The following is a 9,879-nucleotide window of genomic DNA, read 5'->3' on the forward strand; positions in this document are numbered from 1 at the left end:
AGTTACGGAAATTAAAACGATCATCATTGAAAGAGCATATGCTGTCATTGGCAAGCCAAGATAGGTATTGGATTTAGGCAATAAAATGGGCTTTCTTAAGGCATTCACTTATTAACATGATGATGTTTCTAAAGTGAGCTTGATGTTGAAAAAGGATTGAATGTAGATAGTGCTGGAGAAAGGCTATCTTGTGTCTATAGTTGTTGTCAAAAAAAGCAATTTTATTCTCTTACAATACTAAATATTTACATGCTGGATCCGCTCATAGAGGAAAGGGGAGTGGTGCTGGTTCACAGAGAGCCAAGAAGAGATGAAGAACAAATTCTGTCGTAGTACAATTTCAACTTCTGGTCTAGGTAATCTATATATAAAACCAAATTTCCTATGTAAAAATCCTAAAAAGATGTTATTAAAATTCTAAAAGGATTAATTACGGATAGATCTCCTGCACTATAGCCCAATTACGGATAGACCCCTGTAGTTTTATGGATGTGGATAGACCTGCAGAGTGAACTTTTCCGACTCTTATAAGTATCAATAAAAATAAAAAAATCACTCAGGGGGTCTATCCGCACTTGCACAAATAGTATAGGACGTCTATCTGCAATTGGGCAATAGTACAGGGGGTCTATCCTCAATTAATCCAATCTAAAAATTAAAATCCAACAATTTTATATACTTCCATTTGCATCAAATCTAATCTTTCATACATCCTGCATCACAATCTCTAACGAATTAGGTTATCATGTGACTTGTGTCACAGGATTTGGGCTGATGTGCAATGTAGGTGGTATGAAGATATTCTTGGGTTTAACATGAAGTACCATTATGGGAAATGATATATCTAAAAGAATGCAATGTCTTCAACAATGAAAACAACAAAGATAGGAAGCAATCACATCTCTTGGAGAAACAAAATGAGATAATTTAGGCATCCAAAGGATATATACAAAGTAGAATTAGTATTCGCAGGATTGAAACTAAATTAATTAAGAAAGTAGAACCTTCCAAACAGGAACTGGCCAATCCATGGGTAGTTGTAATTACAAACTTCCTTTATTTTTCTTCTAGAAGTTCGCATATTTTTATATACTGCTTTCTGTCAGATTTTTTCATCTAATTTATGTACTGTTTTCTCTAGTTAATGATTAATAAGTTTTTTAAAGAATTATAATTTAATCAGTTGAATGCCTGCAGGGTCATTATTTCAATTAGCATTTCTTCGCCAATTGGAGGAGTCATCTGGTATACCTTTTTCTATCATCAAATCATCACTTCATTTAATTGTTATGACTATCTTTTGATCCTGTTATTTTTCTTTTCATTACTATTCTTATCTCATTTGTAAAGTACCAAACATCTATACCATTGTATAGCGAGCAGTGGAACCTTAATCTCCATGTTCGAGTCCAACCTAGATTTGTTCAGGTATAACTTTGAACACTTGACCACCTATTTTAGGCCCAAATTTTAGAATCATTCTTCGCAGTTAGCCAACTAGACCTTTCGTGTGTGTAACACAAGTCCAAGAGGATTTACCACATATCAGTTCACATATCTGCTAAACTGCATACACCCAAGTGTCATCTCATGTTTGACCTTGCCCATTTCATTACTATGTGCTCTATTACCGATTTTTATGGTTGAAGGATCTGAATCATGTGACATTAATTATAGAGTAAGACCACTTTGATCAAAACTGCTAACCCGTTTGGTCCTGAATACCTTTAACATATTGAGAACTTATAATCTTGATTGATTTTTTGATATGAGACTAAAGCATAGCTACAGCCCCTTTCACTTGTGCACTTCGACTGCACGCAAGAGATAAACCCAAAAAATCATCAGCAGAGATAAAACTTGAATTTATTTCGTTATGAGTTGTGGTACACCATTATCCTATAAAGCTAGTATGTCAGTATTGTTTCTGCCTTGTATCATCTAAGGACTCTATTTCCAGATCTGGGATACTGCTCCATGCAGACATTATTACACTAAGAATACTGCATTTTAACATGTGTAACAATTTTCATCCATGTACTGTTACGAGGATTTTGATTGGTTGACATGATAAATCAATATTTCTCATTTGATTAACATTGAGTCTTGTTTCAAGATGGTATTAAGAGATTAGAGGTCCTTTTACCTTCATGATGGATTCAGTGCGAAAAGTTTTTGTGACGATTACCACTTTACAAAGTTGAGCTTAGCTTCTCTTGGTAGGTATGCTTGCAATGATAGGTACAGTACTTATGTGTTGCTAGGTTTTCTCCCCTTCTCTCTCTCTATCAGCCATGGCATTTCCCTATATATTTCCATTTTTTATTTTACTTTTTCAAGGCCTGAAAAAGTTAGCTTTTATTCATGAAAAGCCCTTTGATTAACTATATCTTGTTGAATTTGTTCTTGCTATGTATCTGAGGTTTCATGGGTATAACGAATATATTTGCTGAACCTTATTGAGTTTCCTCCTACGCGGTCTTTTAGTTCTCTTGGCGATTATTTCCAAACCATCTTCATGAATGCTTGCATATTTCAAACATCTATCTTACTTTATTTTCCCAATTAGGTTGTATGTCTCAGCGGATTTCGGAGTTCTAATACTTAATTCAGTTTTGCGAAATTTTCAGTCCCAAGATATTTAAAATACTTGATTTGTAATGTTGGGTTAATTAACTAGGGTCTTGCAATCTACAGTTAGGAATTTAGATTCCACAGCCCATATACTCATCAGGAGTTGATCCTTTTCCTGTTAATCTTTCATTTGGTTCAAGTATTGAATGTAATGTCAGTAAATTGGTATTCTTTAATTAAGATAAGCATTCATCTTATAACCAATGGAGCAAGAAGGATTAGAGGCAGGCGTAAGAGAAATTTATTGGAAGTGATTAAGAAGGATGTGATGGGGTTTAATGGAGGAGATAACACTTGACCAAACTGAATGGAAGAATATGATTCATGTAGCCGACCGTAAAAATTTGTTATGTGGACTTTGTTGTTATTCATTATTATTATTATTATTATATTTTTTTGGTGAAATCCAAATTTAGCTTCTTTTCTCTATTGAAATAGAGAATATGGATCGTTGTCCTTTATTCAGTTATTCATGTGGATCCTGATTTCCTCCTTGTGTGAACTATGAATGTTTAGTGTTTTAGAAAGCTGATCAATGTACCATTGTATATTGCAAGTACCCTAACGTGTTAATCTAAGCATTGAAGATTTCTTTCAGAGTTAACCAGCTACATATGCTCACTAAAATATTAATTGGTAAAAGTGTTGCTTATTAGTGCATTGCTGGTTGTAGGTATTTCTCATTGGGAGAATGACAAAGAAGCAACTATACTTCGTCTTGGATTTGTATGCCCTTGTTCTTTGTGCTTATTCTCATAACATAATCACATGTAGATTATCTTTTGTTTCTTTTTCGCTCTACCTTTTCTGTGGCAAAATATATTCTCACCTGTGCTCATCTCCAGCTTTTTTATCTGGAGAAGATGATTTAAGGCTTCACTGTAGATTTGCATGCCAAAACTGACTTTGGTATGCATACTCACAAGCTTAATAGCTGTATATTAATACTCACAAGCTACATAGAGTTGTAGATGCAAACTGTCTTTGATGTGCATATATATATGACGTTCTATTACCACACACATACTTGCATTCACGTCTGTGCGGGTAGGATAGGTGGCTGGAGGAACTTATGATGACACGGCCATTGTTTTTGTTCAGTAATAACCTCATAAGTCACCAACTAAGAATTTTCACCATCCAGTTTGTTATGGTTTTTTAAAGAATTTCTGTACTGCATTAGACAAGTTTTTTTTTGTCTTGGGAATCATTGCCTATAAAATGACTGATAAGAACAACAATCTATCTTGGTTATTGGCATTTTGAGCGACAAATATTTGTTGCTCAAAAAAATTGTTTTGATATTTTCTGGACTTTTTTCTTCCAAGTCTTTCTGATGATTTATTTTTTTTCTCAATTGACGTCACTTTGTTTTCTGCAAATAAGGTCAAGCCTGAAGTACTAAGCTGGTCTCCAAGGATAATTCTTTACCGTAACTTCTTAAGTACAGAGGTATGAATAGTGATCCTTTCCCTTTAATTCATAAAGTTTTGGAGCTTAGTCTTCTCTTTGGAAGGACTTTAATTGTATTGGTGACATTATAGTAAACTACCCCAGTCTTATCTCAGGAAGAACATGCTATTAGATGGAACATTGCTGTGTTATTTCTAAGAGAAGAGGTTGATCCCCCCCCCCCCCCCATTTCTCACTTTTGTTTGGTAATATACAATAATATCAGTATTTTGTGTTGATTATAGTATGGGTTGGTTATATCAGTAAGGTTAATTCCTGTAAACTTATACTTTTTTTTTCCTTGTAGTTGCAGAAGACAATAACTTTTTTTTGTTTCTTGTAGTGGCAGAAGTTGAATTTTTTGAGTACTACATGCCTTCGCATAAATAGAATTTCACATAACCTGGATGTCCTTTGTTTTTGCTATTCTGTTTTTGGCCTTTCCTCATATATTCGATAAGGACTAATATAACTCCAAGAATAAAATTAGCCAAAATGGGTTGAGGTAGTTAGGACTTAGGACGTACAATAGATACAGCAAGTTCTGGCTAGAATAAGGATTGTAGTTGAAGCAAAGTCTAGGATTAGGAAAAGCGACGATAATAGATAATATTGAGGATGCAAGGGGAATAGGAATCATCTAACCGAACCCAAAGATTCACGATAAAGGCTTTTGTTGTTGTTGGCAAGATAATGTACTCCGTATAAGAAATCTTGAGTATAGAGTTCTTAAAAATTAAAGGTAAATTTTGAGGCTTGGCTCCTTGGACCAATGAGGTAGGTCACTGTATTTCGCCAGTGAAACCCAACTAGAATGTTGGACTTAGAAATGAGTGTGGTTTCTGAGCAAGTTTATGCTTTGGATAGAAGAGACTTAAATGGCATGCCATAGTGAGATATGATAGTTCATCACTACTGGACATGAAAGATTCACCATCTCATGGGAGCCAATTCAGTATCTCTATATAGCAAAAGAACCATGTAGACATGACAACAATAATGATACCAATATGCAATACACACACGCACGCACGCGCGCGCGCACACATTTCAGCCCGTCAAAAACTCTTCAGCCCGTCAAAAGCAAGTATCTTAAGCCACACACACACACACACACACACACACACACACACACACACATTTCAGCCCGTCAAAAACTCATTTCAGCCCATCAAAAGCAAGTATCTTAAGACACGCGCGCGCGCACACACACACACACTTCAGCCCGTCAAAAGCTCATTTCAGCCCATCAAACCACACACACATACATTTCAGCCCGTCAAACCACACACACACATTTCAGCCCGTCAAAAACTCATTTCAGCCCGTCAAAAGCAAGTATCTTGAGCCCTAATCTGGCCCGTCTAAAACCAGACCGAAAGACTTGGCAATCTACTTAAAAGATTTTTTGTGCTCGGCCCAAGCTCGGCTCATATTGTGGTTTTCGTTATCGTTTTATAAAGCTGCAAGGTGTAATCTTAGTAATTATTATACAATGTTTCTGTTATCGCTATGAGAAGAGGGGGAAACAAAGAATCCAGAATAACGTAGAGAAACTTTCATATATGATGAATGTAATCCTAAATATAGTTGATTCGTTTAGTGGAAGAGAAGCACCCTGTGGCTGTAAATTCATCTCCTTTTTTCTCTAACTAATTGCACTCTATTTTCTTTTAGTCTTATATGGTTAATCATGTATTTGATGGGACTGCAAAGTTCAAAACGCTCTAAGTCCCTGACAATTGCAGGAATGTGATTATCTCAGAGCAATTGCGAGACCCCGTCTTCAGGTTTCTACTGTTGTAGATACCAAAACAGGGAAGGCAAGTTCGCAAATCACATAACTCTTTTATTTGATGAATATTAAGTGAATATGATGTATCACTATAGTTTGTTTTACATTGATATTTTGTTTATTTTTTCAATATTGTTCTTGGTTTTGTTATTTGCTTTCTTATGGGAAATCAATCTTAACTTTTTACGAGAAGGATACAATTTGTATTGAAAAACAACTTTTAACTGGGTGCTATGTGATTCACTTCTAGTGATGATACTGAATCTTTCCTTTGTTGAGCCTTTCTCTTTACTTTTGTCAGTATTGTCCTCACTATTGGTCGTTATCTTTCTTCCCCTTTTTATCCATATAGCACTTGTTTGTCCCATTAACCTTACCCTTGTTCTTCTCGAAGAAAGCAATCTCACTGTCGTCCTTCCTTCCTAAATCATGTATTCTAACTTAACCATTTTTCTAAAGATTTCGACACCGCGTTCCTGTCAACACACTATAAGCTCTGTAGTTCATGATAATAATGAGCATACCTAAAATGCCACAATTTACCATCAAGTTTAGCCAGTGCAGCTGCAAAAAGAAAATATGGTATTAACTTTGATTGTTTTCATCTGTTTTATGCTCGTCAGTGGATGATGAACTACCACCTTTTAAATGACAAGTATTCTTCAACTCCTCCATCTCTTTCTTCTTGTAAAAGGAAATGCAACAGTCCTGCCTTTATATAAGTTGCTAACAACCAAGTGTAGATGCTGCACGTACCTACCCAAACCATTGACACTTCATTTGGTAGAAAAAATCACTATTCATCTAATTGTTATAATTGGTCCTATTCTTAACATCTCTAATTGTTCAAGACTAGTACCGGCTAATGCCTGAGCATTAACATTGTTCCTGTTTGTTCAAGACTAGTACCGGCTAATGTATGAGATCATTATGGTGTTCCCACAAATGTTCAAATTTAATGTAGCAGTGTCTGTAATTGTTCACCTTTGTAGTTTACAAACGTGCTGACGCTAGTTATGAACTATAATTGAAACTTATGACCCTATTCTAGAATTGAATATTTAGTGTGGATTTAGAAGCATAGACCTGCTCTAAGGACCAAAAGCTTTGTTCATGGCTTCATGCTTCTTGCTATATGCTTTTCTTACTTTTTAGTTTCTTAGTTCTTGTTTAAAGCTTTAATTGGTATTTAATTTCGAACGTATGACTTATAATACCTGCATTCTGAATTAAATCACTGATTGATGCTCAACCATTTGAGTTATATGTGTTATAATTGGAGATAGTTGCTATTCCTTTTTGACAATGCTATCTTAATTATTTGTGGCACTTGCAGGATGACTGCCTTATCGGGATTTTGTTTTATATTTCTATATAAATAATAGTCTGCCTTTTCCTGTTAGATATAACTATTAAGATTACGACTAGTTTGGTAGTAACAGATATTGGTTCCTTTTCTGGGAATTATACTTAATTTGTCTGGATAGCAGCATTGTTAGAATTATGAGCATTATCTACATGATGTACTGAGACTGTTATAAGACATTATAAAAAATTATTTATACAAGACAAAAATGATACCTAATTCTTAGTATTTACTAATAATTCTTGCTGCTAATTCCAGGGAATTAAGAGTGAAGTTCGTACAAGTTCCGGTATGTTCTTAAGCTCCGAGGAGAGAAGATATCCAATAATACAGGTTTGTTTCTATGTTTCATTTCTGCCCATTCTTTATTTTTTTTCCTAGTAAAAGCCCATTTCTTTATTGGTATATTATTTCGCCCATTTTATTGAAACATGAAGTCCTCTCCTAATATTTTCATCTAACTTGTCTTTGACATCAACTTTGTTGCCTTATCAGATAGGGTCTAAAGAAACTTGCGAATGTAGATGTGTATGATCCATCATCATATTGAAAGAGATGTGTTTATAATTTCAATTTCTGTAATTGAAGCAAGCCAGCAATTTGGCATTGCTGAAACCAAGTATACCAAAATAACATATAGCTTCTTATCGCTCTAAGTTCCTAATACATTTAGTATGTTGTTTTGAGTTCACCACTGAAAGTTGTGTGGTAAATAATTCAGGCTATTGAAAAGCGGATTGCTGTCTTCTCACAAGTCCCTGCTGATAATGGAGAGCTCATTCAAGTCCTTCGGTAATGTCTTTTGTCCTTTGTTAGCTAGTTTGTTCTGATGGCTACAAGTTATAAATATTATCAAGCAAGCCAACTACGAGTCACAAGAATAACAATCAAGCGACCAATCTCTCAGCTAATATTTGATAGATATACAGGTATGAACCAAATCAATATTACAAACCACATTATGATTACTTTTCTGACTCAGTAAGTTCTTATACCTTAATACTTCATTATATCATTTTTTTTTTCATTGTCTTTATATGCAATGCACTGGTAAGACATACTGCATATAATGTGGAATTGTGGATGCAGTACAACTTAAAGCGTGGAGGACAGCGAATAGCAACAATGCTCATGTATTTAACTGATAATGTTGAAGGGGGTGAAACACACTTTCCCAAGGTATGTTTGTTCAATAGTTCAGTGTAATTACTAATTGAACAGATTTATTATGACTGACTGATTTGAGAAATGGTACATCAGTACTCGGTAGTTTTTATGGCATGTTTAATATAACTTATTTTCTTTTTGGTTGATGCGTGAAAACCTTCATAGCCTATTGAACTCTTTAATTTAGTGATAATCTAGAAAACACAGACTTCAACCAATTTTGGAAATAATGATAACATATAAAGTAACGCTCGGGCTCTCCATAACTTAAAGCGCACCTAATGTAACACAAAACAGAGGTTATGAGTTTTTTTAATTTAAAATAAATAAAAATATCAATAATAGTTTTTTAATAAATAGAAAGATGATTTCAGAATAGAAAAAAATAAATTTTAGTTAAGATCTCACAAGTTATACTAATTTATTGACGAGTAAAACAATAAAATGTTCAATACATCATAACAAACTTACATATCTCATTTATAAACCCATATTTACGTCATTGTCACTAATAGTATGTCATTATCAAGCACTAAATTATCCTGACACCTCGTCTAGGCTCTCTGTACCTGTGTTTGTCGCCGACACTCCTTGAACACTACTTGAATATATGCATGCATTCACTAAAACATGTATTCAATTATACAATACTTATTTTAGCTTAAAACACTCGTCATACACCATGGACACGTATCTTACATTTCACGACCACTTCTTGGAACTTGGTGAACACGGAATGAGTTCGTTTTAGCCTATACCCAGTTAAGAAGTATGATTATAAAGAGTCGTTCAAGTATCTAGTTAAAAAATGAGGAGTATTCCAATTTATAATCTGCATTATGAAAGAAACATAAAAATATCATAAGACTTTTATTTCTCATAATATGTGAAGGTACGTGCACCGTTAATTTCATTATATATATTGTCATGTACCGTAATTTTTACAAATTCGGTCTCCCGCACCCGTATCTGCACCTGCACCAGTATTCATGCCACATAGCATAAGCATAATGATGTTAGCAAATATGAGTCACGACAATGAAAGAAGCCATCAAGTCTTTATCAGATAATCCAAAAGTCTAATCTCACTAGTGGACAATCTTCAGTTAATTGTTAGGTTAATCACCCTTGTGTTTTTTTTTTCTAATCATTTTCTTCCCTTTTTTTTTTCCTTCTAGGCTGGAGATGGAGAATGCAGTTGTGGAGGGAAGATGGTGAAAGGGCTTTGTGTAAAGCCCAATAAAGGAGACGCAGTGCTCTTCTGGAGCATGGTTTGCTTTTCTATCATCTACTAAAGATTTTTACACTGCCTATGTTTTCCTCAGTAGACAATAAAATAAAACAAATTAGGGTAAATTGCACATAGCACCCCTCAAGTCTTTTTTTAGCACTTACACTTAGCCCTCTGAATTCATGAGGGAGATGAGTGTCATCTCCAATCAATCCTTTTAAAAATGATAATTTA

At 34.5% G+C, this 9,879-nt stretch overlaps 1 protein-coding gene across 3 annotated transcripts in view; it reads left to right on the forward strand.

Annotated features, from left to right (window-relative positions):
• The window catches only part of LOC109824435 (prolyl 4-hydroxylase 1), a 10,017-nt gene continuing 433 nt past the window's right edge, over nt 296–9,879 (forward strand). Inside the window, exons 1-10 of one of the 3 annotated variants that reach the window (XM_020391032.1) lie at nt 296–356; nt 1,198–1,245; nt 3,308–3,360; nt 4,021–4,086; nt 5,835–5,909; nt 7,506–7,580; nt 7,969–8,039; nt 8,177–8,228; nt 8,337–8,426; nt 9,593–9,685. In XM_020391032.1, coding sequence (XP_020246621.1) covers nt 311–356; nt 1,198–1,245; nt 3,308–3,360; nt 4,021–4,086; nt 5,835–5,909; nt 7,506–7,580; nt 7,969–8,039; nt 8,177–8,228; nt 8,337–8,426; nt 9,593–9,685 — 669 coding nt within the window. In that variant the 5' untranslated portion in view covers nt 296–310. Of the gene's footprint in view, nt 357–1,197; nt 1,246–3,307; nt 3,361–3,479; nt 3,544–4,020; nt 4,087–5,834; nt 5,910–7,505; nt 7,581–7,968; nt 8,040–8,176; nt 8,427–9,592; nt 9,686–9,879 lie in introns of those variants that run through there. The other 2 variants (XM_020391031.1, XM_020391033.1) reach the window with 2 other exon arrangements.

This window comes from Asparagus officinalis, chromosome 9 (assembly GCF_001876935.1).
Source record: "Asparagus officinalis chromosome 9, Aspof.V1, whole genome shotgun sequence".
NCBI classification, from domain to species: Eukaryota; Viridiplantae; Streptophyta; class Magnoliopsida; order Asparagales; family Asparagaceae; genus Asparagus; species Asparagus officinalis.